The 27546-nt window shown below is 56.2% G+C and overlaps 1 protein-coding gene across 4 annotated transcripts in view; it reads right to left on the bottom strand.

Moving 5' to 3' along the window:
* Positions 1 to 27546, bottom strand: part of Grm4 (glutamate metabotropic receptor 4) — an 84118-nt gene that overhangs the window by 25148 nt on the left and 31424 nt on the right. For 3 of the 4 annotated variants that reach the window (XM_057794365.1, XM_057794367.1, XM_057794364.1), the window contains exons 3-5: positions 18565 to 18781; positions 4017 to 4152; positions 1619 to 1773 (exon numbers count right to left, since the gene is read on the bottom strand). In XM_057794365.1, the coding sequence (XP_057650348.1) occupies positions 1619 to 1773; positions 4017 to 4152; positions 18565 to 18781 (508 nt within the window). Of the gene's footprint in view, positions 1 to 1618; positions 1774 to 4016; positions 4153 to 6367; positions 6476 to 18564; positions 18782 to 27546 lie in introns of those variants that run through there. The other variant, XM_057794366.1, reaches the window with a different exon arrangement.

The following is a 27546-nucleotide window of genomic DNA, read 5'->3' as shown; positions in this document are numbered from 1 at the left end:
ACACGGCATAGTTTTGTGCCATGCAAAATGCAAAGAGCTGGGTTAGGTCCCGGGGAGCACATATAATTTAGAGCCACAGCCTGCATGGCAGAGATGCTCTCACGGGTCAGGCCCAGCCTGGGCACATAGAGGAAACTGTGGCCAGAGAAGGCAGGGCGTCATTTAGAGCAAACAACAAGACCAGGTCCGGCACTGCCTCCTCAGTCTAGAACATCCCCATTGCCGACAAACACCACAGGCTTCTCTTGCCCTCTGCAAGCTGCCCAGCTCCCTTCCTGTTCAGGCAGCTCTACCTTGGGGCTGGCACTGGTAGGGCAGTGCCCTCTCCCCCTGCCCAGAGACCCTCTAGGCTCATCCCATCAGGGATCCCAATGGAACTCAGGGGACTGAGTTATGAGGGACAGAGGGAAATGTAGTCTGGCCTGTGGTGGAGCTGGGCAACTCTTTGTTGGGTGGACTATTACGGGATGTTTAATAGCATGGCTGGCCTCCACCCACCAGACTCCAGGAGCATCACCCAATTACTATGACAACCAATCATATCTCCAGAGGAGAACCAGTGGCCAGGTATGGTGGCGCACACCTTTAATCCTAGCACTAGGGAAGCAGAGGCAAGTGGATCTCTGTAAATTCAAAACCAGTTTGGTTTGCCTAGTGAGTTCCAGGACATCCAGGGCTACTTAATGAGACCCTGTCTCAAAAACAAAAGAACAGATGAGAATCAGTGTCCTTAAAATGTTCCCAACGTCCCAGACAGAAAGGGTACTTAAGTCTTGGGTTCAAATCCCAGCTCTGTGAGTCAATGGCAGAGCCGCCGGGAGGCCAAATGAGGACCTGGCAGAGGCCAGCATCTGTCGCATGGCACCGGTTAGTCGTTTTGTGCTCATCGTGGCTCAGTGTGACTGAGGGGGTGTGGAATTTTCCACTGCCTGTGCTGGCTGGGCCTCAAGGTGAAGAGAGGACACTCTATGTGACCTTCGGCAAGTGATGGAGAGGCAGATGAGAGGCTGGCTCCTGAGGTCCTTTCCAGGCCTGTCACCTCAACACTGGTTTTCACCGAGTAGAACAAAGGTAACCAGAAGGCCCTGGGAGCCATCTCCCCTTCATGAGACAGGGTGCTACCAAATCAGACTACCACCAGGATGCTAACCTCATGCCCCACACCCTGCAAGACTCCGGCCAGAGAGCTTTATTCCGACCTGAGATGACTGTGGCTTTCACCCCAGAGGAAGGGGTGTGGGCAAGGCAGAAAGGAAGGGAGGCAAGACAGAGCAGGGTGCCCAGTCCCTGCCACTGGCCCTGAGCAGGCTCCACCCAAACATGCTGCCACGCAGACCTCTCCAAGACAGGGGAAGGGTCCCAGATAGGAGAGGGATGAGTCGGACAGGCTAGGGACTCTGTCATGACCACATGCCTGGCTTATCCCACAACCCAAAGCAGCTAAGAAGCCACAGGGACAGTCCTGGGCCTGCTCTCCAGTTCCGTCATGCTAGAGGCCTCTGCATGCAAGCGGTTACAGGCCAATGAAGAGGTAGACAAGACAGGGGACAGAAGAGGATGGGAGTGGACAGGAAGCCATGAGGGAGGACGGGGCGTCATCCCCACCTGCTGGGCCTACCTCGGACAGACATCCTCTTGGGGAGGATGGTGACAGCACCCTCGGCCACCTCCTCCAGGCGCAGCACGGGAGCGCTCTTGGAGCCCCAGCTGTCAGAGCCCATCCAGAAGAAGTGGCCAGTCTGGTTGGCCCTGCGCGCTGCTTCCAGCACCCTCCTGTGGGGACACAGCAGCCCAGCCCAGGTATGTACGGCTGCCCAGCTGCCCCACCCTCTACGCCTATCTCCCAGGCTGTATCTGGACCCTCCATCCACACTCTAGAGCCCAGAACCCATGCCTGCCCCTACTTCCAGCCACATAGGATACCCCACGCACAGCCTATGCTCACCCCCAGACTGTATCCTCGCCCCTCGCCCCGGGCTCACAATCACTGCTGCCTGCCAGTGCTCCAGACCTGGAGTCCCCAGCTCTTTGGCCTATGCCTATCCACGTGACTACAGTGACCTTACTCATCCAGGTCTATCTCCGTGAGCCTACATCTGGCTCTGCAAAGACCACCTGTGCGCCCCCAAATCTATGTCTGCCCCCACTTGGGTTCCAGATGACATCTGTTGAACCCCTATCCTCTCAGAGGCAGGCTCTCCGGCATCAGGCCACCCCACAGCACGACCCTCTTTCACATGGATGCCACAAGGTACTCGTCCATCCGACCCTCCTCCGCCAGAGGTCAGACCCTTCCAGGGCTGCTCCAGTGCTCTCAGCCCTAACCGCTGCTCTTGGGGGGGGGGGACTGATCAAGGGTCACAGCCCAAGCCCATCACAGGGCTGAGGAGACCATTGGCACTCCACTGGTCTTGAACTGGGTCTCTCTCAAGTCCAGCTCTTCAGAGGGAAGAAGAGGAGCGGGTAAAATCCCTTGACCTCACTCTCTTGGAGAGAAGTTGGGAACTCTCCTGTGGGAGACAAGGACCCCAGATACTGCTCCTGCAGCCCCAGGGTCCCAGGGTGCAAGGTCTAGGCATGCAGAAGTCTAGGGGAGAGTATGAACTGGACTTCTAGAGGGGAAATATTCTCCCCAAGCCCTGGAACCTGCTGCCAAGCCAGCCCACTGTCACCCGAGGTCCCTGCTCTCATCCCTGCCAAGTCTTGGCCCCTTAGCAGGCCACCACCCACCTTGGGCCACCACTAATGGCAGATGGGGCAGGCACATGGAACCTCAGCCACAGTCCTGTTAATGCTTCCTGAGTCTGAGAAGCCAAGGGGAGTACGGCTCTCATCCCACACCCAGGCCATCACCTGCGTTTATTTTTACCTCAGTCCGCTTCTGAAAACACCGTGGATTTCCAGAAACAGCCTGCCTCCTGCCAGGCTGCCCATGTGGCTCGGCAGAGTCCCATCCAGCTCTGCCCCTAGGCACAAAGACCCGGACCATCACCCTTTTTCCCAATGGGGGGCTTCTCTGAACTGGGGTCCCCTCAGAAGCAGGGGGCCCCAAGTGGAATGCACAGCAGGAGGCAGGGCTGGATCTAGGGGTGTCAGAGAGGAGCCAGGGGGCAAAGGGAAGACTCAGAGAAGCCTGCGATCACTAAGCAACCATTGCCCTCAGGGCATGGAGAGCTCAGGCGCCAATATCTGGGGGACCTGTGTGCTTTGAAGAGGTTCATAGTGCCTGCTCTGTCCCAGAGGGTTCCACGTGAGACCATTATCTGCCTGGAAGCCCTTTCTGAGTGGGTCCTTTCTTCCCTATTCCTGCATTGTCCCAGGGTCTTCTGTGTTGCTGCAAATCAGGGCTCCGAGCAGAGTATAGGGATGGGTTGGAAGGGGGAAGTAGGGCCAGCATTGACCTTAGGGGGCTCCAGGAGAGGGTCACTGAGCCTGGGGCTCACTTTCCTCTGTGAAATCAGGCCTACCTCTTCCCTCAGTTCTGTTCATAAGCAGGGTTCTCTCTCAAAGGTGAACCCTAGGGACCTACAGGGGTTTCTAGAAGCGGGGGTCAAGTGAGAAGCGAGAGGAAAGGAGGGAAGCTGGGAAGGGTCTGCAGGGATAGTTGGTAGAGAGCCCTTGGGCTGGTGACCCCTGACCCCTGTGCAGGCGTGGAGGATACACGGGAGACTGGCAGACCACAGTCCTTGTGCTTAGAGTCACCAATTCTGGGGTCTAGGAAGGAGCCCGCCTACCACAGTGAGAGCAAGAGGTTAGGGAACTTGGCTGAGGTCACACCTCCAGCAGGTGAATTAGGACTACGGAGCGTGTTTCAAGTCCACGAGGCGGCAGCCTCTCCCCTAGGTGTCCCACTGGTCACTTGGCTGGCAGGATGGATGTGGGAAACAGAGAGGGGAAGGGGCCCCACTAGAATAGCTGGTTCCAGCCTGGGGGTCCAACCATTCTGATTCACCCCGTGCCCCTTCCATCTTCCTGGAGGGACATGCCTGGGCTACCATCTGCGGTGGCCACCCTACCTGATGTCATCCTCGTTAGCAAAGATGATGATGGCCCTGGCATTGGATGTTTCCAGGAGGCGTTTGATGATCTTGTCAAACTCCCCGGTCTTGGGTTCCCGAGGAATCTTCACTGACTGGGCAATGCACACGCCTCCTGTGGAGAGGCCCTACCCATCAGCCTAAGCCACCAAGTCTGAGATTCCCCACTTCTCCAACACAGCCCAGGAAACTGACTGGGGTCCCTCTCTTGACTCCCAGAGACCCACATCACGGTCACAAACACCAACCACAGCGTGAATGCAGTGGGTGGAACACTGAAGAACGCTGAACCTCGGTGTCCCTGATGGAGGCTGGCAAGAGCCACACTGCCTATTTGCAACCTTGTTTTTACCAGTTAATGCTGGATCACCTCAAGGCAGTCGCTCAGCCTCTCTGCGTCTCAAAGATCACATTTATAAAGTGGAGATTAGAAGGCGACCTAGTTCACTGGCTGTGAGTCAGCATGAGCAAACCCGCTGTCTGTTGCCCAGCAAGGACCTGGAAGCATCAGCTATTTTTATCAGTATCACCTGAGAAGGTTCTTTGAAGACTTGAGTCTGAGAATAGCCACCCTGGTCACTGGTGTCCCTGCACCCATGTCTGCACACTTCCTATCCCTGTCCCAGAGACCCTGCACCCCACAGGTCCTGGGGCAGGGCTACATGTGCAGCTGCTGGGGTGGGCCAGGGTGAACATAGTGTCCCAGGATACACCCAGCTTTGTGGCCAGCAGACACCAGGGAGCACTTTGAAGTCAGTTCCCAGAGGCTCTTGGAGAGGCCTCTCAGGTGGGTGCATGCCATTCATATATTCATGGCCCACCTGCACGCCCCCTGTGGAGAGCAACCAAGGCCACCTATGGTCATCACTGCCTGGGGCAGGTGAGGAAACTGGAGCCCAGACAGTCTGCCTGGCCCAGCCCTACCCTGCCAGGAGCTGGGGGCTCTAGACAAGACCCTCGAGGCCCCTGATGGGGCTGGGGAGCATCCTATCTCTTAAATTGTGGCCAATTCCATAGCTGCTGTCCTATGTCCCCTGGGCTTCCACCTGGTCTGTCTGCACAGATGCCATGCCCCCAGGTGCTAGTCACACTGGAGGCCCTGGGGGTGGCAGCTCCAGGAGGCTACACCACAGGAGGACACAGCTGTGTGTGAGAGGGCAGGAGGTGGCTTGCCAGCTGGGGAGACATACACAGTGGCAAAGGCACTCACTGAGGGTGGCTGTTTCAGCCAGGGCACACATGTGTACACACACACACACACACACAGGACCGGGTAGTCTTTTGATCACTCCTAGACACACAGCAAGTCTCAAACATGGTCAAGGGAACCAGGCCCAGGGTCCTGATCTGGACCTCCGCCCCTTCCAGCCGTGGGCCACAGAAAGAGCCCGGGAATGGCCAGCTGCCCTCGCTGGCTGGCGGCGTTCTAACGATGGCAGTACTCAGCTCCTGCCAACCTGCCATATGGTCTCTCTCCAGTTAGAAAATGGGCCAATGGCGACGTGTCTTCTCCCCCATCTGGGGAGACAGATGGACAAGAGGAAGAGGCTAGTCCAGGCAGTGGGGATGGGCCACCTGGCTCAAGGATGAAGTGGGAAGCGGGAGTTTATCTCCTACAGGGAGAAAGTGTTAGGTTAAGATACACTCCTGGGCCAGTGCATGCTGGCCTGGCCTGCCTGCCTCATCTTGCCAAGAAGGAGGAGGAAGAGGCGATGGCTCATCGAAGGGGATGTTAGTCACAGGAAACTGAGTGTTGTGTGTGGCCTTGGAGGATATGGTATTTACGGAGCATCCCACACAAGTTGATTGTGACCTAAGAGAGACCACATGAAGTCACTCCTCTGTGGCATGACACCACAATCCCAGCACCGTCTCCCTCCCCACTCCACTGCCCTCAGGCTCTGTGAACTCCATCAAGAGCTGCTGTCCACAATGCAGTATGGAGCAATAGCAGCCGGCAGACAGACAGACAAGAAACAGCCAGTCCCTAGCTATAGGCAGACACACGACCAAGAGGCCTGAAGGAATCTGGAATTCCCATGCCCCCCAAAGCCCTCATGGGTCCCCTTTAGAGATCCCTCAGATCATTCCCCAGGTCCTACTCACCCTCCTACCAGGAACCTGGCTGCCAGATCCCTGTCCAGAACCAACCTTGTGCTAGCTGCAGACCCGCGTCCTAGCCAAGCCAGGGCCTCTGTGTGCTGGCCAGAGGCAGATGCCACAGCCTCTCACTGGAGAGATCTCTGATTACATGCAGCCCGTAGGGCCCGAGACCCCAGTACACACTAGGAGAACAGAGAATCTAAGGCCAGAGAGAAACTTCGCCTTACCTAGAGATACTTAGCAGGTGCAAGCCTCCTCCACATTCTGTGCTGAGCACCGCCTGGTGTTCTGAATGCCTGAGGCTGGGGTCCCACCTCCCACACTTGCTCAGACTCCTCCCCACCTGCTCATCTCCTCCCCACCTGCTCAAGTCCTCCCTACCTGCTTAGCTCCTCTCTACCTGCTCAGACTCCTCCCCACCTGCTCAGACTTCTCCCCACTTACTCAGGCTCCTCCCCACCTGCTCAGGCTCCTCCCCATCTGCTCAGACTCCTCTCCACCTGCTCAGCTCCTCCCCATCTGCTCAGACTCCTCCCCATCTGCTCAGACTCCTCCCCACCTGCTCAGCTCCTCCTCGGTTTCTCACAGTAGTGGTCCTGCAGGATCCTCCTCTCATTCTCTTTTCCCTTTTCTGAAAAATGCTTTTAAATGTAAAAAACGGAAAAAAAATAATGAAAAGACAAACCCTAGGAAGTCAAGTGGAAAAACCTATATTGCTACAGAATATGGTAGACTGCAGAGAGGAGAGCAGGGGAGGGCAGGGGATGATAGGGGAGGGCAGGGGAGGACAGGGGAAGGCAGGGGAGGGCAGGGGAGGGCAGGGGAGGGCAGGGAGGGGAGGGGAGGGCAGGGGAAGGCATCCAGGCCATGCTAGGCTCCCTGCAGGAAACAGGCAGGCAGGAGGTAGTTGGGAATCTCTCTCTCTCTCTCTCTCTCTCTCTCTCTCTCACACACACACACACACACACACACACACACACACACACACACACACACCACTTTCTCTTCCCCTCCTTCCTTCCTAAGCCAGGCTGTCAGCAATCCCAACCTTAAACCTGCTCCCAGGAAAAGAGATAGAAAATGGGCCCTTGAAGGGGTGGGTGGCCGACAGGGTCCTGCCGTGGAACAAGGCCATGCCTAAATGATGGGGTTCTGATAGTAGAGTTCAGGTATCAGAACTGGGTTCCAGTACTGTTTGGGATGGGGATCATCCCGCCCCCCCCCCACCCCCGAGGCTGGGGAGAGAGAGCTGGACTTGGGTCGCCCTGGGTCTGGCTCCCGTTGTCACCCTGCCTGTTCCTGCCCCACCCCCTCTGTACTCGGCACTGTCAACCCGCTCACTTTCTCACCCTACCTGTCCCGTTGAGTTCACACTGTGCAGATGCGCACACACCAACATGGGTGACATCCATGTGGCTTGCTCAGGTTGGCAGCTGCTACCTCACTTCAGGCCTCCCAGGACCTGCCTCTCTGACAACCTCTGCCCTACAAGGGGTCTTTTTGGGCAGGTTGCCCCCCTAGCCAGGAGCACCCTGTACCAACTGGCCATGGATTTTCCACTACTCGCCAGCCCCTTTCCCTCACTGGGTTCCTTCTCCCCAGGACACGTGCCCAGGGGTCCACTGGGGAAAGGAAGAAGTCCGTGTTTGCTAGAAGAACAAGGGACAGGGGTGCAAAGGGACCGTGGTGAACATGGGTGACAGGCTCTGGAGGAATGCCGCCCCACATGCCCCCCTCAGGGGTGTCTATGCCCCCAGAGCCTACAGTGATTGTCCCTCAGAGCTACCACCTTGCCTTCCGCAGGCTCTGGGCACACTGTGGTTCCTGATGTCCATGAAGGGGACAGTCTGCCCCCATGGGTTCTAGACACACTTGTAGATACATGCCCACGGGCATCTCTCAGTCCTGCCTTCTGCTCTGTTATTCCCTTGCAACCAGCACTGGAGGAACAGGGACATGGAACACAAGCAGGCAGAAGGACATCAAGCTGACAGTGTCCCTTGGCTGTCCCAGCTCAGCATGAGACAGCTGGGCCAGAGAGGGGCGTGTGGTGCCATCCTCTTCCTGGCTGATATGACTCCAGCTCCTGGTGGGCAGTGGGTCACCTGGGGAAAGACTCGTCGGGTCTCAGTGGACTCGGGTCTGTGCACAGTGAGAACACAATCCCTGTGTTCAGCATTGACATGCAACAAGGAAACCAAGCGGGGCAAAGGAAGGCGAGCTAGACTGGCAGCTCATGAACTTTCAGATGGGTTACCAAGCCTCTCTGACCTCCTGTAAAACAGAGAAGAGGCAAACGTCCCCTGGCGGGGCTGGTGAAGGTCCCTTGCTGCCCACTGCAGCCACTACCCTGAGGTGCAGCAGATCTTAGTTGGCAGGGCTGCTCGGGCAGAGATGGAACTCATCACTCAGCTGGGTCAGGGCCCCTCAGAGCATTCCTGGGTCCTCAGCTTTGGAGACCAGGATCTGGACTCAGTATACGCTATTCCTGAAACACGGTGCTGGGCAGTCGCGGGGCCACAGCTCAGAAGCACGAGGGCTGTTCAAGGTGATAGCAGCATCCTCTCTGGAGGCCGTTAGCAGCACACACACAAGCACACACACATGCACGCACACACGCGCGCGCATGTACGCACACACGCACGCACGCACACACTCAACACACTGCTCATGGTCCCACACTCCAGGACCTCACAGAGACACAGCTCTCCCACCCCAGCCCACAGAAGAGCCAACACAGGGCCACACACCCTGAGCGGCCACACCTTGTGCCATCTGCAGCTATGCAAGCTCATGCAGGAACCACACGGCAGCACACGTGCAGGCACATGGCCACCTTTGATGTCACAGCCTCCACACACCACAGCTGTGCACACCACGGGACATGGATTGAGCCCACAAGGCCACACAGTTGTGCCTCAAATGGACACCCAAGCATGGAGCCCTATTCTTATATACACACAACACACAGACACAAACAACACGCTGTCACATAGACAACACAGATACACATGTCCCTAGTCAGTCAGACAATAAGTCTGACCACCCTGGCCCCTCACGAGGTTCACAGCCCCTCTCTCACAGCTTCCCCGGTCTCCCATGCTCACTATGCATGTAGACTCACTCTCCCCTTTCCTCACGGGGAGGTCCTCTCACTGAGTGCCCGGGGGACACCCATCTCACACCAGGTACCACGCGACCCCACACATTCCAGGGTCTGCTGGAAGCTGAGGGTCACGGCAGCTCTCTGGAGCCTGCCCACACACCTTACAGGCCTCAGATGTCCCGTTGCTTAGGCCTTTGCACTTAGCTGGGAGCAGATCTGAGCTGCTGTACAGCACCCCAGGGTCTATGGCAAAGCCTTCATCCTCACTGTCGCCTCTCTTGGCACTGAGCCATGTCCCTGTGGGGTTAGGGATACACAGTGAGGCATAAAGGAACCTAGGCATTAGATACCAGTGAGACACTGTGACACTGGGGGCTAAGAGGGCGCAGATGGCCCTGGTCCTATCTCAGACACCAACTACTTCCACTGACAGCCAAGTCACCCAGCAGTAAAAATGTGACACATTTCCAGCCTGGATCAGGCCAAGTGTCCAGGGTGAGGGAGGATACACAGACCACCACGAAAGCCCTGCTGTCCCTGGCTGGCCTACAGCAAGGCTCGGGGCTTCATTATTCATAGTGTTGGGCTCTAGGGAGGAAATCCACTGAGTGACTGTCCTAATAGCCAACATAAATGCATTTAGGCAAAGCACCTCCGAAACAATGAGGCCGGAAAGGGACGTGCTAGAGGCAGGTGCTGAGGAGGGGACCAAGGGGACAGGATACAAGCAGAAATTAGTGGAGGCCCTGTCCACTAATGTCCTTCCACCCAAATCCCCCTCAGCAAAATGACGGTTCATGGATGGAGAAAATCCACTGCAGAGAGGGCTGGGGTTCCCCCAAGACCCTCACATACTCCTAGCTGCTGAGTGCAGACCCCAGTCTACTGACCAGTGTCAGTCTGTGGACAAAGAGGGGGCTCAGTAGCTAAAAGCCCCCCCCGTCTGACCAAGGTTGTCTCCATCAACCACACCCAGGGTACCACACACAGAACAAGACCTCCTCTCCTTTCTCATCTGCCTCTGCATCCAGAAACAGGCAGACAAGGGTTACACAAGGGTTCTCCAGCCCCGTCCCCACCCCAGCTTTTTAAACAGGACCACTTCGTCCAAGTCATGTGCCCACTGCTACCTCAAGTCTTGGCCACTACGGCCCTGAGGCAAGCAGTCGCTACCTCCCTCCTGTCCACCTTGCCCACAAAGCCTCTGGGTCTGATCCCCCCAAAAGTCTCCCAGCTCTTGGACTGGTCCTGCCCCTCCTCTCTAATGGCACTGGTCACCCCTGCCTTGTGCTGTGTGACTTGTCTGCATCAGAGAGAGGGCTGAGCCTGGGAGCCAGGACTCAAGTCCCAAGTGCCACTTCTTAGCTCTGTAACTTTGGACAAGGTATTTAATTATCCCTGAATTTTGTCCATCATCAAGTGTGAAGAACGAGACATTTAGGAAAGTGTGGTAGCACACATCTATAATCCTAGCAATTAGGAGGCTGAGGCAGGAGGATTGCCTTGAATTCAAAGCCAACCAGGTCTGCATAGTGAAACTCTATCTCGGGGGGAGGGGGAGAGAAAGGAAATAAAGGAAGGAAGGAAGGAAGGAAGGAAGGAAGGAAGGAAGGAAGGAAGGAAGGAAGGAAGGAAGGAAGGAAGGAAGGAAGGAAGGAGAGAAATAAGGAAAGAGAGAAAGACTGAGCAAGCAAACACGGGTAAAGGTACAGGACAGTGCCTGACACAAGAACACAGCAAAACTGCCCTGTGTTGTCCTGAGGTTGGCTTTCCTCCATGAGAGTCCCTCAAGAGATGTACCATCCTCCCTTTGACTCTCCAGGTCCCATCAGACAGGGGAGCTCAATTAATAGTAGTTCAATACACCCAGGTAGTGGTGGCACATGACTTTAATCTCAGCACTCGGGAGGCAGAGGCAGGTGGATCTCTGAGTTTGAGGCCAACCTGATCTACAGAGTGAGTTCCAGGACAGCCAGGACTACACAGAGAAACCCTGTCTCAAAAAAAAAAATAATAATAATAACACTAATACTAATAATTTCCATTTGCTGTCTAGATGGGAAGTCAGTGGGTTGGTGTTGGAGATTCCTGCATGTAGAGAGACTTGGGGTGCCAGGTCAATTCCACTCCCCATAGGAGCAACATTCAGGCAGGAGAGAGCAGCGGGGGTCAGGAGCTGGAAGCAGCGATCCTGCCCTGTGGTTTGGCCAGAGTGGGGTGGGCCATTGTAGACTGGGATAAAATATTTAGAAGTCCACATCCCCGGGAAGTGGAAACTGACAAGCAAAATGAAATGTTGAGATGTAATTACGCAGGCAGCCCAAGCATGTCTCGCTGCAGGCAGCTCAGCCCTGAGCCTGGCACAGCAGTCCCTGGAAAGGAAGTCCTCCAGGGCCCTCCCAGCCAGCCCTGCCCTCTCTGCAAGCCAGGCTAAAGGGCAGCGGCCGCTGAGCAATAGAACCAGGGGCCTGGGGCAAACCCTGCACCCCATTTAGCTTTAGCTTCCTGGTGGAAAATGAAGCTGTTGACCCATGCCCCAGAAAGAGAACCAGCTGACCTTGGTGGCTGGCAATGAGGGTGATACAGGCAGCAGAAGCCAGCTGACCAGCTTAATGGTCAGGCCGTGTGTGTGAGTGTGTGTGTGTGTTATGGGGGGGACCTGGAGACCCGGCTGCCACGGGTTCCAGTTAGTAAGAACTGATGAACCAGATCAGAAACTGACCCCTCAAAATTACCCCAGGCCTGCAGCTGTTGGGTGAAGGCTTGCAGTCCCAAAGCTAGCCACCAGCCCTGAGAGGAGAAAAACATGCTAGGCAGGGAGGGAGGGGCTTCAAGCCTCAGTCTTAGAGGTGGCCTAAATGTCCACCCTGAAGGGTGGGGTGGGTGGAACCTGCTAGCTCCTCTGGTTTGGTGTGGGACTTTCCTCGTGTCAGACTGGCACTAGCTATGGCACGAGGGACCCTCCCCAGAATCTGACACTGAATATTAGAGATGAAGTTGTGATAATCGCTCACGTCTCTAAGAGCATCAGGAGCAAGAAAGAACTGACTACCCGGCCTTTTAGCTCCTTTCTGATCTAAACCTGAGTCTGATCTAAACCTGGGACTTCAGCTTGTCCCAGGCTGACCAGCGTGGGCCAGGAGTGCACATCTGGTGTCACCAGGCTGCCTCAGGCGCTCCCTTAACACCCAGGCAGACCCAGGCAGCCGACCACTCGAGCCCCAGCTACGGAGTCCCCGTCCCCTGTGGGCCCTGTTCTCACAGAACAGCCAGCTCCCCCTCCGACTCTCCAGTCCACTGTGTTCACCCTTCCCTAAATCCACCCGAGTGTCCTCCAGGGAGCTAACAGGGCACCCCAGCTCCCTCTTGCTGTTCCCCACCCAGGAGCCCTGTCACTACAACCCGGTCATCCCGAAGCGCATGTGGATACTGAAGAAGGAGCAACTGGGTTGTAGCTGGACAGTGGTTCAGAAGCCCCGCCCCTTCTCTAGCTCTCCCCCCCCCCCACGCTTCCTGTGTTCCCTACCTATTTACTGTCTTTGGCCCCCTTCCTTTCCCTCTCTCCCTCCTACCCACGCCATCAACCCTCCCTGACCACACAGCCCCCCTTACAGTTAGCATTGCCCTGTGCTGTCCCACCGGCCCCTCCCAATCAGCTCACATCCTGGGTATGTGGACGAGGAAACTGAGCCCATCTGTGATCCAGAGCCTGCATGACTGCCTCTGCCCACTCTGTCTCTGACTTAGGTGCTCCCTCCTCCCCGCCCCTTCCCCCTCCCCGGCCCCTTCCTCTATTTCACTTCTTTTAGGTGACTAGTAAGTCATCCTGCCCCTCTCCCCACATCCCTGGGCCAGGAGGAAGTCCTCCTGGCAAGGGGTGGCAAGGGCCTCAGGGCCCTCCTTGCTCCTCCTGCCCACCCTCCCCCCTCCCTATCCCTTCTTGCCACCTTGTCCACTGCTTCCTACCCCAAGGCTTCTCTTGGGTCCCAAGGCCTCTTAGCTTCCTTCTGGCTCGTTAAAAATTTGCATAGAATTTGCCTAGAGTACCTGCATGGTCGTTCTGTCTATGGTAAAATAGAGCCAGATGTAGCCTACGTGAGTCAAGGAGGGTGGAGACCCAGGAAGAGGAGGATCCAGGAGATCAAGTGTTCACCTTAGGTGGGCACACACAGAGGCAGGCCCACACCCTCCAGTCCTCACTGGGCCCCATGGAGACTGGTCTGCCTATTTTTTTTTTAATCATTTTTCCAGAAACCAGTAAAAACGAGAATTACCTCTTCAGAGAAACCAAAAGCTCAAAAGGACCAGTGGCCCAACCACATGGGAAAGCCACCAGGCAGGCCTGGGCACACTTCCTACCTAGGAGCCTGCTCCATCTGGCCTGCTCCTCCAGGACACCCTCTGAGCCAGGCCCAGTCCTGGATCTCCCAAAGGAAGCTCTCTCCCATCCCAGGCTCCCCAGCCTGCAACCACAGCCCCTTCAGCCATGCGCACTGATTGCTGAAGACCAGCAGTTTCATCTCATCCTCGCTGCGGCCAGACCTGCCTAGTCACAGCAGTGTCCAGGAATAAATGTGTTTGGGTAAGGAGGAAATTGGTAACAAAGCAGAGGGGAAGGGCTGTGTCTTGCAGATGCCTGGCTGGCTCGGTGTCTGCAGGCTGGCCAGGAGCAGGCAGCTTGCTACTGGCTGGAGCCAAGCCGGCTGAGCTGAGCTGCCCGGGAATGCCCAGCCTGGCCTCGCTGCCACTCTCCATGGTGCTGAAACTTGGGCTGGGCTCAACTACCTCTGTCCATGGGAACCCAAGACCACAGTCAGTGACTAGAACACAACCCATCTTCCTTCTCTCCATCTGAACCCATGGTACAAACCCTCATCTCTTAAAAAAAAATGGGGTGTGGTGTGTGTGTGGTATGTGGTGTGTGTGTGTGTGGTATGTGGTGTGTGTGTGGTATGCAGTGTGTGTGGTATGTGGTGTGTGTGTGTGTAACAAGTCCATCACCCTTGCACACCCTCACTCACGTCTCTGTTCACAGCCCTCAATGGCTCCAGGTTCCTCCTCTTTCCCCTCATCCTGTTCCCCCTCATGACTCTCCCCAAATGCCAGTCTGGCTCTACCGTGGATGGAGTCTCAAGTCTAGAACAGGCAGGCTGTTCGAGGGGCTGGCTAAGGCAGCAGAGTCTGTTCAGCCTCAAGTGCTCTGAAGAGGACAGAACAACGAGGCAGACAGAAACAGCTCCAGCACCCACATGGCCCCGTGCTGGTCCCACATAAGAAGATCTGAACAATCCTGGAGAGGTGTGACTAGGGTCACACAAGTGTGCATGGGGCAGGGGCAGGACAATGCTGCTGACACGCTGCACAATGCCAGGGGGCAGGGCCCCAGGGGACTCAGGCAAGGAAACTGTCTGTGGTTCCTCCAACCTCTGGGACAAGGCAATGGCTCATAGCAGCTACTCCAAAAGCTTAGTGGTGGCATGGAGGGCCATAGCAGGGAGCGGCCAGGGTAGATAGGTTAGCAGACAGGAGAAAGCCACTGATCTGACTGATCTGGGCCATTGTCAGCTGCTGCTGAACAACCAGAAGCAATTAGAGGAGCCCCCTCCTGACTCTATGGGTGCCTGGAAGACACAAGAGGATTTGGGGGAGAAGATAAACTTAAAGACTTTGAGATTCAAAGATATGATTGATAAGATATTAGGAGGTGCTAAAGGAACTCCTGGCTGCAGGAGCACCCGCGACCTGGGCTTTGGGACCAAGGGTCACAGCAGTACCTGGCCTCCAGTGAGGTAAGACTGGAAAGCTAAGGGACAGGAAGAACTCAACCGAGTGAGTCCAGAGGTCCCCGCCCCCGCACCTTCACATCAGCAAAGAAGCTAGGGCTCGGAGACGTACCCTTACAAGTTCAGGGCCACACCATCCCCACAGCAGGTCTAGAGCTCAGACAGACTCTAAGTGGAACCTCACAGTGCTTCTGGGGAGGGAAGGGGCAGGTGCACGCACTATTCATAATCCTGTTGGACCAAAGTGGAAGTGGAAGGTTCAGGTTCAAGGCAGTGGATCTGAGCTCAGCCTTCTGCCCTAGCACTTGGGCTCCAAGCCACCCAGAGGTGAACTGCAAAGCCAAAGCCACCAAAGGGGATTCTTTAAACCCCAAAACATCACCAGGCGGTGGTGGCACACTCCTTTAATCCCAGCACTCGGGAGGCAGAGGCAGGCGGATCTCTGTGAGTTCGAGGCTAGCCTGGTCTACAGAGCGAGTTCCAAGACAGGACCATTACACAGAGAAACAGCATGTTCCTCACAGCACGCACACGGCTTCCTGCAGAAGACAGAAGGCAGCAGACTCAGAGCAGGACAGCCCAGCAAGTGACATCTTCCTCTCGCTGCTGTCAAGGCACACTCATCAAAGGCCAGCAGAGAGAACCAGAGAAAGTGACAGCATACACATGCATGCACGCACACACACCAGGGCCTGATGACATCTAGCCCTAGGGACTCACCAACCTGAGAGGTGTCAACACCCTGCTGCAGGCCAGAGCATCAGAGAAATCAGAGCGGACAGGCAAAGTCCCCGAGGCGGGCCGTGCAAGCATGGGGGTTCATCTTCGTCACACAGGATTGACCCGGCCAGCAGCAGCAGCCACATTCATGCCAACACCTTGCCAATCCCCAGCCTGGCAAAGACACAAGCTGGGGCCTGGTGGGCCTCGCTGATCAGTGGGCTGATCATAGTGGTCCCCCTGGCTGATCAGCAGGGCTGATCATGGTTGTCCTACGGGCAGATCAGCGGACTGATCATGGTAGTCCCAGGGGCAGTGTCAGGCCCCAGACACCGAATGAAAGACATGCTGGGTCTGAGGTTCAGGGCAGTCTGTAGGTTTCTGGGATGCGGGGAGGGACAGGCATGTGGCAGGGCCCCTCTCCTCCTAAATTCTCCAAGATGGGCCTCAGGCTACCTCCTCAAAGAGTAAGCAGTTGTGTGGGGGGGGGGGGCAGAAGCTGCTGAGCCACAAATAGGCAGATACTCCAAGCTAAAGCCACAACAGTCCCCTCCTGTCTCCCCCTACTCCTGACCGAACCACCCACAGAGTAGCCAGGGCTTACTCCAAGCACCCATCATAGCCTTCCTGAGCCCAAAGATGAAGCCCTACAGTACCCCTCTGGTGTCCACTCCTGCGCCCCTCTGGTGTCCACTCCTGCGCCCCTCTGGGTGCCCACTCCTGCACCCCTCTCCTGCAGCCTTCGGTCCTTCCCAGCTCTCCACGAGGGAGGTGGGCCGACGTAGTCTTCCGTCAGTGTCTATGTGTGCTTAAACAATGTGCCGAAGGATTTGAAATTGTCAAGGTGGAGATGGGGAGGTGACTGGCACAGGCTGGGCTCCAGCAACCATGGGGTCGCCCCAAGCATGAGTTAACAGATGAGGGTGTCACGAGACTGATGGGACAACATTCTCCAGCTCTTGTCCTAGCTCCTCCAATCTGGCTGTGTGGCCTGGCTTGTCTCTTTCTCTTTAAAATGGGGGTGGGGGGGATCACATTCCTCTGAAGGACCCAGAGCCGTGTCCAGGGCAGAGGCCTGACATGCTCACTACCACAATGAGAAGTCCCAGCCTGTGACCAAAAGCAGAGCCTTGTCTCCCCTCCCTATCTCCCCTCCCCTCGAGTCTCCCACCACCTCCCAGATGACTTATACTTCAGAGGACAAATCAATACAATATATGGCCAAAAACATCTTTAATCTTTCTCGGGGATTAGGCTATAAGGTGCTGCAGCCTCTTTCTCCCAATGTTCAATTCTGATTTCAATTTGGCCTGCTGGAACTCTCCACCCTCTCCCCGTCCTTCCCTCTCTCCCTTCCTCCCTCCCTCCCTCCCTCCCTCCCTCCCTCCCTCCCTCCCCCCCCCTTTCTCTCTCTCACCACCCACCATGAGGTGTCCTCCAAACCAAATACCACTTAGCAACAGGGCAGGGTGGGTACCCAGTGACGAGGTGGTCTCAGGTAACAGGGAGAGTCAGGCTACGATGGACAGCTGGATCTCAGGCACAGGGCAGTATAGAGAAGTAGCCATGTGAAGGACTTCTTGCCAAACAGGAGGCTGGAGGAACCAGGGCCCAGCAAGGGAAGGACTGGTTTTCTTGTTTTTCTAGACTTTGCCATCTTTCCTGAGCATCTTTTGTGGACTATTCTTCCCCACTCCCAACACCCGATTAGGTGCTTGAAAAAGCAATTCACGGCCCTGCTTTGGCTGAACATGGCAGACGCCAACTTCTCCTGTGCCTACAGGCCGCGCACACACTTTCACGTGTCCCTGCCACACCCCAGCGAGAGGACAGGGTGTGCAGAAATCGAAGTAGATGGGGACACAAAGCGGGTCAGCACTCCTTGCCCTGGAACATGGGGTCGAAGCCACACCTGCCCCTCTGTACTGTGACGCGATGTAAGATACCGGGTGACCCCTGAGGCCTGCGGTGACGCATGTTCTACGGCCTCCAGGTCCCTACAGCGGGGTTAAACACTGTGAATAAACCCTCTGTCTTGCCAAGTCCCACGGAGGACAGAGCCTGTGTCTTCAATAGCTCTGTGGCCCAGGGCAGGAGCAGCCCTGGGATTACAGAACCCACAGCACAGAGTGGAACCCGGGCAGCTTTCCCACTACAATTAAAGGGTTTATCAGAGAACTGTAGCAGGATTACGCCTGGGGCACCACCACCACCAACTTCCGGCCACTGCAGTTTTGGGAAAAGCAATTAGAGGTTCGCGCCCTGCAGGTATAAATACACACTGGCCAAGGTCGAGGGCAGCGGCGAGCTACGTAGAGCCCACAGGATGGGGCTGCCAGGAGCACCAGGGCCTCCCCTGCCCTCTTCTCAGGGGACCCAGGAAGCCACAGGGGCAGGGGCCTGCTTGCCACCTCAGGACCCTCCTGCAGTCACCACCACCCCTCAGGACCCTACTGATCCCTGGAGTCCCCATCCAGATGTTAACCCTTGCTGTGCCAGTCACTTACCACTGGAGCCCCCGGACAAGTGAGAACAGCCATCTGTTCAGTGGGTAAGGCAGCAGAGACCCGGACACCCACTGTGGAGGGCACCCAGCAGCCGCCAGTCCTCATTCACCCATCCCTGAGCACCCCCTGCTGATCGCCATGCAACAGGGCCCCCCACCCCCTCTCCCTTCCCACGAAGGACAGAGCTGCCCCTCATAGCCTTCACCCGTGGCAGGAGCTACAGCAACGTGGAGTTGGGGGGGGGGGACACCAAACAGGGAAGAGCTGAGAAGCGGGAAGTAGAGGGTCCATCTCCACGCAGGACTCACCATTCTCTCGGGACTTCTGGATAAAGGCCTCCACGCCGCTCTCGCCGTAGCTGCCCTCTGAGGCCAGCGTGGACACGTAGTTCCACTTGAGGGCCCGGACAATGTCCACCATGGCCTGGGCCTGGTACGTGTCCGACGGCACCACGCGGGAGAAGAAGTCATAGCGGCTGTTGTCACTCAGGTCCGGGGCTGTGGAGGCGTAGCTGATCTGGGGAATCTAGGGGTGAGAGGGAAGGCGGGACATGGACAAACGCATAAATGGGGCAAAGTCACCCCTCCCATAGACACTGCCTCCCTTCCCCTCGTCTAGTGTTTAAAGACATCCCAAAGGACAAGAAAGGAGCCATGTGAATCTCCTCACAGTCCCCTCCTCTCCAACACCATGGAGACCACAGGCCCCTGTTCCTAGGGGTTTTCAGCTGCCACACAGTCTAGGAATGGAAGAGGTTCCTAGACAGGGCTGCTCTGTGCCCTGTGGATGTCGTCCATACCCAGCCTATGCCCTGTGAATGTCTTCTATACCCAGGCTGTGCCCCGTGGATGTTCCATACCCAGCCTGTGCCCCGTGGATGTTCCATACCCAGCCTGTGCCCCATGGATGTTCCATACCCAGCCTGTGCCCCATGGATGTTCCATACCCAGCCTGTGCCCCATGGATGTTCCATACCCAGCCTGTGCCCCATGTACCAGAGCACCTCATCCTACACTGACCACCAGTACATCTCCAGGAGGGTCAGAGGTCCCGGGGGAGCGACTGTCCCAGGCGAGAACCAATGTTTAGAAGTTTGTACTGAGAATGCTAGAGAGGAAGCTGGGCAGTGGTGGCGCACACCTTTAATCCCAGCAGTCAGGAGGCAGAGGAAGGTGGATCTCTGTGTTCAAGGCCAGCCTGGTCTAGAGATGCAAGGCATCTAGGGCTACAGAGAAACCCTGTGTGTGTGTGGGGGGGGTGACAAGGATACATCTAGGGTCTGCCTCACAGGACCCCGTGGGGCAGGAGGAAGGACAAACCAATCACAGAGAGCTGACGGTCACTCAGTGAAAGCCGTGACAGGTATGTGGGCCTTTGTGAACATCTAAAATGTCCATTTTCCTAAAAGATTGCTCTACAGAATAAACCCAAACCCCTGCAACCCCATCACCACCCCAACAAGACACCATGAATATGGGGACAACTGGGATGGGACCCGTCTGTCCACGCTTCCTCCAGATGAGCACCAAAGTCTGGGTCCCCACTCTCTGTCCCCACGGCTAGTCTACTGCTCACTCATCCTCTCTCCCTCCCAACCAGGCCAAGAGTGACAGACACCCAAGTACCCCACTGTCAGGCTGGGAGCCCAACCCCAGTGAGCCCAGCCCCGCCCCCACAGCAGTCAGCAGCTTCACACCCAGGCCCTCTACCACACAGAATGTACCCCATTCCCACAAAGATGGGGGTCTGCATGGGGCTTCTGCATGGTACCCAGCAGGAAAGCCAGGCTGTACTGCCCCAGCAGTCCCTGAGGCCCTGGGACAGATACTAACCTGGGACCAGGTCAGGGTAAGGGACAGTAGACCAGTCCCTTCTCCCTGTCACAGTACAGGTTCTGAAGTACCACTAAGAAAGGTTTCAGGCTGAGATTTGGGGTTCGAGCTCAACTCTTGCTCTCTAGCTGGTAGACCTCACCGGTCCCTTATCCACCCCAGGCTTCAGGCTCTGCAGTTACAGAATGGGCAATTAGGAGTGCTGGTAATAGGGGACTTCCTGGTACTCCTGAGAGCAGGCCTGTGGCTATCTGCAGGGCGTGCGTGCACGCGCACCCACACTCACACCCACCCACCCACCCACCCACCCACCCACACACACACACACACACAGAGCCTCCCAGGGCTGCCCTTCTCTACCTGAGCTCACCCCACCTCCGTCCACAGCCCCATCACCACCAGGGAGACATCCTTGAATGCTTGCTGCTTTCTGAGGCTCCCTCCCTCCCGCTTCCCCAGCCTGATGTGGGGGAGGGGCAGGGGCACTGCAGGGCAAAGGGGCCCATCTGAGAGTCTGCCACACCAGGTGACTCAGCCCTGCTGATTCATGGGGCTGTGTGCCCTCCTCAGCTCCCTGTCTCAGGTGGAGAGGGAAGGACACTCCATTAGCATTCTCCTCAGAGACTCACATCTCAAAATGGAGGCCCAAAAGGACTCCTGCCACTTCCTCAGCCTCCCATGCCCTGGTCCTAGGCAAAACACCCACTGGATGTGAGGCTCGCTCTGTTCTGGGTGCTGAGGACAGCTCATGCTACACTCTGGGGACAGGGACAAGCATCGCAGCCACCAGGCTCAACAGCTCATTTCCACGCCCAGGTCCTGAGCCATGGACTGTTTCACACACCCAACCCTTCTACAGGTACGGCACTGTGCAGTCAGCCCGCCTGGCTCCTCCAGGCTCCCCTCAGCCTGCCACAGCACCGAGTGTCCCCTGTTTAAGTCACCTGTTGTGCGGTGTCAGCAGAAAGATGTAAAGGTGAGTGAGCATCCATCCCTGAGCACTGGCAGACACTCCTGCTCCCAGCAGACAGGAGACAAGGCAGGAGGCGCTTGTGGCCAAGCGCTACTTAGCAGGGAGTGCCGAGCACGCATAGTGTGTCTGCCGCTGGCCCCAGGAGAGCTCTGATTCATGCAGGGGACTGAGAAGAAAGAGTGAAATTTCTCTCCCTCTGCCCCCCACACTCCTGGAATAATGAGAAGGTCCATGCCACAAGAAGATTAAAAGCTGCTTCTGGGCTTCAGCAACAATTAAGCAGGAATCCCAGGGCATCTGTGCAGGCATGCATGTTCCAGAAGCGTGCCGAGCCTCCTGAGCACGTGGGTATGACACACCCTTCACACTTCCGGCTGCACACTACCACTGCACTGCAGAGTACTGCCAGGCCGTGGGACACCTGTCTCTGCCCCAGGTCTCCTGCAGGGGAGTGACGGACTGAAGAGATCTGGGGCAAACGGAGCTGGATGTGGAGGCAATCCTGAAAACCTAGCACTTGGGAGGCAGAGGAAGGAGGATTGATATGAGTTCCAGGCTAGCCTGAGCTACATGGTGAGACCCTGTCTCAAAAGAAAATCAGAAGGCAAAAGGGAAAAGAGAAGGCAGGTGTGAGGGGATGAGCCAAAGGCCCCCAGCGGGGTGACATGGGTGTCAGATCCCAGATTTGAGGGAGACTGGTCTGCCTAGTGGGACCTACCTGGTATGCCTGCACATGGCTGTGTTGGGGTGCATGTGGGTCCTTGGGACTACAGGCTGCCGTCTGGCTCTCCCCGAATAGTCCAGGCAAGCCGACCCTGGCCAGAACACAGGGGAATTCAGCACGCCACTGCTCAGGCCCAAGAGAAAGGCTCCAAAGTGTCAGAATCAAGCCCAGGGTAGCAGCTATCAGTGTCCCAGAGAATCACTGAATATGGTCTCCATAGTCTCTAAAATCATTCAGAGTGATAGAGAAATCTCCACCCAACCTCCACATGAGCCAAGTGGCCAGCCATGCAAGACCCCACAGACCCTTCAAGGGCCACCTGACAGGAATGGCAACAGCCTTTTGTCCCTTTCCTCCGGGCCCCAAAGGGGTCATGACCCACAGGATGAGAGTCACCAAGGAACAGTCCTGAAAGGCTCTGGAAGGCTCATGATAGGCCTCAGACGGGCAGATAGACTGACCCCTGCCTCCATGACCACACGCTGGACCTTCCCCTTCAGAAGCCACACCCACCAGAGCCACCAGCTGCTCCCCATAGACCTGGGGAACTCAGGCTGGGCCAGCCGGAATGGTTCCCCCAACCTGGCCTGCCCCTCATCACTTCACACCAACCACAGACAAAGGCCAGACCCAGCCTCTGGCCACTCTGGGCCTGGTTACACACCCAGCCTGGCCTCACTGGGTCCAGCAGGCGGCTCTGCCTGGCCTCTATCCAAGGAGCATCCTGTCCCATTTAGCTCTCTCATGTAAACTCCACCGTATCTGGGCCCTCCTCTGCCTCTGGAGCCATAATCTGCTCCACACAGCGTCCCCCTCTCCTCTGGGGCCTCCAGGGTACCCCAGTGTGGCTGGGAGCTCCACACAGTGCCCCCTCTCCTTTGGGGCCTCCAGGGTACCCCAGTGTGACTGGGAGCTCCACACAGCGCCCCTCTCTCCTCTGGGGCCTCCAGAGTACCCCAGTGTGGCTGGGAGCTCCACAAACTGCCTCTCTCTCCTCTGGGGCCTCCAGGGTACCCCAGTGTGACTGGGAGCACACAAGGGAATTTCCAAACTGCCAATGTCACAGGAAGTAAATCTGGTCCACAAGATCCAAGAGGTTCCTTTGCTTCTGTGGCTGCCATGGCCACCAGCTCCACACTCTCCACCTCCTCCACTTCCTCGCGCACCCTGGTGGCCTCTTCATTAACTCACTCACTCAGTAATGGCTTCCCGAGTACCTGCTGTGGGCTTCACCTGCCATGAACTCAGGGACAGACCTCAGCGAAGCTGATCCCAGCAGAAGAAACAGAGACAACTGCCTAAGCAATGAACACACAGGGACCTCATGCCACGTGCTGCTTCCCTAATCACAGCCCACAGTTGTGGCACACGTTGGCCAGATCACATGACACGTCCGGCTTGATGAGCTGGGAGCAGGGAATGCATGTTTCCTCTGGGCAGAGCATGCCATTCATTGCAGGTGAGAGATACCCCATGGTCTATGTATCCCCCACTATAGCCACCAGCAAGGCTCCAGCCTGACGTAGGTTCCTGAGGCAGGACAAAGCACTAACCAATCCACAGATGTGTGACTAAGTCTATGTCCTTCAAATCCCAGGGGTTTGCAGAATAGTTGTTACTGAGGCATCGCCTCACCTGAGCTGACTGATCCAGGCGGAAGGTCTGAGGGCTGGCTGTTACTGCGGCATCACCTCACTCGTGTTGACTTGTACCGTGAGCAGTGACATGATTCTGCGAGTCTCATACATTAATAATGGCTCTCCACCTTAGAACTTGAATGTCCAGTTGACACTTAGCACACTTCTTAGGCTAGTGGGGGACTACTAGACTGAGCTAGATTCCTCAGGTACACACGGCTCATGAGCACTGTCAGACCAACACCGATTAGATATCTACTATACACCTTACTGTCCTAAGTAGGTTCCTAAGCTTAACACCCTCGAATGTATACTATATAAGAGGACCTATTTAATCTTCACTTATCTAAAACTAATACAGAAAGGTTAAGTTACTTACCTATGGTCACACAGCTCTTGACTGGGGGGGGGGGCAGGATTTGGACCCAAAGAGGCTTGCTCCAAAACCCATACCAGTAATTGCTATGTGAAACCTCAGTCTCCTCTGTATATAGTGTGTCTACACACATGTATCCACACACAGAACATGCATGCATATGGAGAATCTGAGGCTAGGGCTGGAGATATGGCTCAGTGGTTAAGAACACTGGCTGCTCTTCCAGAAGATACAGGTTCAATTCCCGGGAACCACATGGCAACTCACAACTGTCTGGGGGATATAACACGCTCTTCTGGCCTCCGTGAGCACTGCACACATGTGTTACATAGACATGCATGCAGGCAAACACTCATACACATAAAAAAGTCAGTAATTAGGTGTGGTGGCGCACGCCTTTAATCCCCACACTCAGGAGGCAGAGGCAGACAGATCTCACTGAGTTTAAGACCAGTCTGGCTATTGAGCCCTTGTCTCAATAAACTAAAAAGATTAAAAATAAATAAATAAAATTAAATAGAAATCGAGGATGCCATAGCCTCCAGTGACAAGTGGCTGCCTGTGTCTCCCACAGGACTGAGTAGGTAGCAGCAAAGAGAAGCTGTTCCTCCGTGTACCGCGCGCCTCTCCAGCCCGCTATCTCTGGGCTGAAATGGTCCATCTGTCTCTAACACAAAGGACAGGGTGGAGCTTGCCCCCGGGCCCCAGAGGGCTGTGCGAATGGTCTGCTTTGAGAAGTAGCTAATTTTTAAACGTAATTATTAATTTCATGCTTATCGTATGCAAACCTCTGCTTCCCAGACGAGATGAAATTGATTTAATTAGAAATTCCATCATCGAGCCATTTGGATCTGAGCTTTTAATTAGGATCACCAGCAGCACCCCAGCCCCAGGTTGCCAGAGGGGCTCCTGCCTGTGACTGTCCTCTAGGAGGGCACAGGCCTGGCTGCAGTGTGCGGGCACCCCTACAGTGCCAGTGTCCCACAGGTCAGGCAAGCACCTGTTACCCTCACAGCACAGCGCACACCATGGGTGGGGCCTCTCTTTTCTCTTGGCCACCATCTTACTCTGTCGCAGTGAGGAAGCCAACATGACCGAGGTGACTTAGAGAAGAGTTTATTTGGGGCTCACGGCTTTGGAGGGTGAGTCCGTGACTGTCTTAGAACAGAGCACAGCAGGCAGGCAGGCATGACGCTGGAGCAGCAGCTGAGAGCTCACATCTTGACCCCCAAGCATGAGGCAGAGAGAGCTAACCGGGAATGGGTTCGCTTTTGGGGGGGGGGCACTTTTTGAGACAGGCTTTTCCTATGTAGTTCTGGTCGTCCTGTAATTCACTCTGTAGACCAGGCTGGCCTCAAACTCAGAGGTCCACTGCCTCTGCTTCCTGCCATGCTGCTTCCCTCTAGACCTTGAGGGTTGAGGTGCACTGTGCCCCAGGGCCTTTGCGCTGGTCATCTCTACCCAGAGCAGTGCATGTGACCCTACCCTAGGGATCCTCATCTATGACACAGTGAGTCTGCCCCCGAGTTCTCCCTTTGCCCGATGCCTCTGCAGTAAGGGGCCACGCACAACAGCACCCACATCAGGGCATTGCCAGTCCCCCACCTCCCCTTGCCTCCAGGGCTCTGCTGGACCTTGTCTCTCTGATTCCACAGTAACACCCTGCCCCACACCCCTGCCTCCACTCTGGCTGCCCAGCATCCTATCAAGACAGGACACTGGCACTTGGATTAATTTCCTATTATGAATTGTTCTGCTGGGGGGAACCAGCAGCACAGGTAACGGGCCTTGGACAGAGACATCCCGAAAGACGCGTGCTCAGTCCCGGCCTGCCCTTTTAAGCAGTACGTGTTTTCACAGGAGCCCAGCACACCTCCACCCCCACCAGGAGGCAGGGAGCTGAGAAGAATGGGATGTGCCGGGAGGAGGGCGCCTGGCTCGCCTGGCGTCGACTGACAAAGGAGCCACACTGATGCATCGGAGGCAGGGCCTGGAGACAGATAAGAGCTTTCGGGTGGGGAGCCGGCCCTGGGCCCAGAGCAAACAAGATCTTCACATCAGCACTTGCCCTACTTCATAAGCAAAATGTAGATCAATAAATTACACTCCCTTTAGCTGGCTCGCACGCTGACTGTGCCACCTCGTCAGCGACGATCTCGGGGGAGGCCGGTGGCAGCTGAGGCCTGGGTGGGGAGGGCTAAAGCCAAACTTGGCACCCTCAGAACCACAGCTCCTGGGCTCTGTGCAAGGAGCTAAAACGAAGCCCCCAGAGGTAAGACGCGGGTCGCTAGGTCACTGAGCCGTCCCAGATCACCATCTCACGGCGCCTTAGTCTCCTTGTCTGTGAAGTGGGCATCGTGATGAGAATCGGGTGTTTGAGGAGGTCACAGTGAGGGGCAAACAGAAGGATAAGCAGGAAGGAAGCTGGGGAGAGGGAAGGGACCCAGATGCCACAACCACTGTCCTGTCGGGATGCGGTGACAGGATGCAGGCCCTCCCTGCTCTCTGTGGCAACCCTCGCTGTAAGTGGAGGAAAAGTCAGTGTGGAGAAGGGGAAGGGCTGCCCCAGTCACCAGGCCAGAGACCAGCCCGGTGGCCTCAGGACTCCAGGGTCCGCGCTAGGAGTAGGGTTGAGTGGGAAGAGCAGGAGGAAGGACTGGGAGATGAAGTTGGCTACACCTGGCCCTGGCAGCCCTGTGAAGCGGGGAGCAGTGTTTGCGGTGACCGAGTCTGAGAGCCTGTGACACACTGAGAATCAACGTGTTCTGGTGCCTGCCCCCCGGGGACCATCTCCTTCCTTCCCCACACAATAGGACTACTATTTCCTACTTCCTTTTTCAGATAAGAAAATGTGTCCTGAGATCATACAGCAAATTATACAGCAGGATTTGAACCCAGGTCTGTCTGGCTTCCCCTGAGGGGTCTCAGCCTGTCCCTCCCTGGCACTACCAGGGAGGGACAGGCTGTTCACACACAGCTTCCAGCCCTTCCCTCACACCATCTCCGGGCTGAGAGGAAGCCTGAATAAGGGCCAGGGTCGCTCCTGCTGCTTCCCCTGCACCCCGAGCGTCTGCTTCACACCATTGCACCTGCCCTGTTCAGTGAGAATTTAATGATCTGCCTGGCCCTCAGCCAGAACAGAGGGAGGGGGCTGCACAGTAGGCAAGGACTCATAAAAACCTCTCCCAAACCTGGCGACCCTCCATGGGCTGCAGGAGTTGGGGCAGGGCCAGGAGGATCTCTTGGTTTAATGCCCAGAGTGGTTGCCATTGCACAGATACCCTGAGGTCCACTTAGCAAGAGGTATAAGCAATGGGGGCGTGGCTGGCCTTCAAGGAAATGAACCACTGTCTGCCCACCACTCTCCCTAGTCAGCGGAAGCGCTGTGTGTGTGATGGACTGCACTATATTAATATAAGATGATATAATGGGGTGTATTAACATCATTGAACACACGAGATGATAAAAGTCACACAGTTATCACTTCCTGTGATTTATGAGCACAGCCAGGCCATATTCAGACCGGCCAGGCAGCCAGGAGGAAGCCCCGCTGGGACTCTGGGGTTTGGCTGGGAGAAGGCAGGGGACAGCCAGAAGCAGGGCAAAGCACAGCAGGCACAGCTGTGGGGTGCCCGGCCAGGTGTCCATGTGGAGTCCCCAGAAACCCTCCCCAAAGTGGCTTCCGTCATGGTGCTTGTCCCCACCTTGGCAGATGACTTCTATGGCTCCTCCTTACTTGGTCCTGGGG

Source organism: Chionomys nivalis, chromosome 19, assembly GCF_950005125.1.
Source record: "Chionomys nivalis chromosome 19, mChiNiv1.1, whole genome shotgun sequence".
In the NCBI taxonomy this organism is placed as follows: Eukaryota; Metazoa; Chordata; class Mammalia; order Rodentia; family Cricetidae; genus Chionomys; species Chionomys nivalis.
The sequence above is the reverse complement of the archived record's forward strand: the minus strand, read 5'-3'. Positions and strand labels throughout refer to the sequence as shown.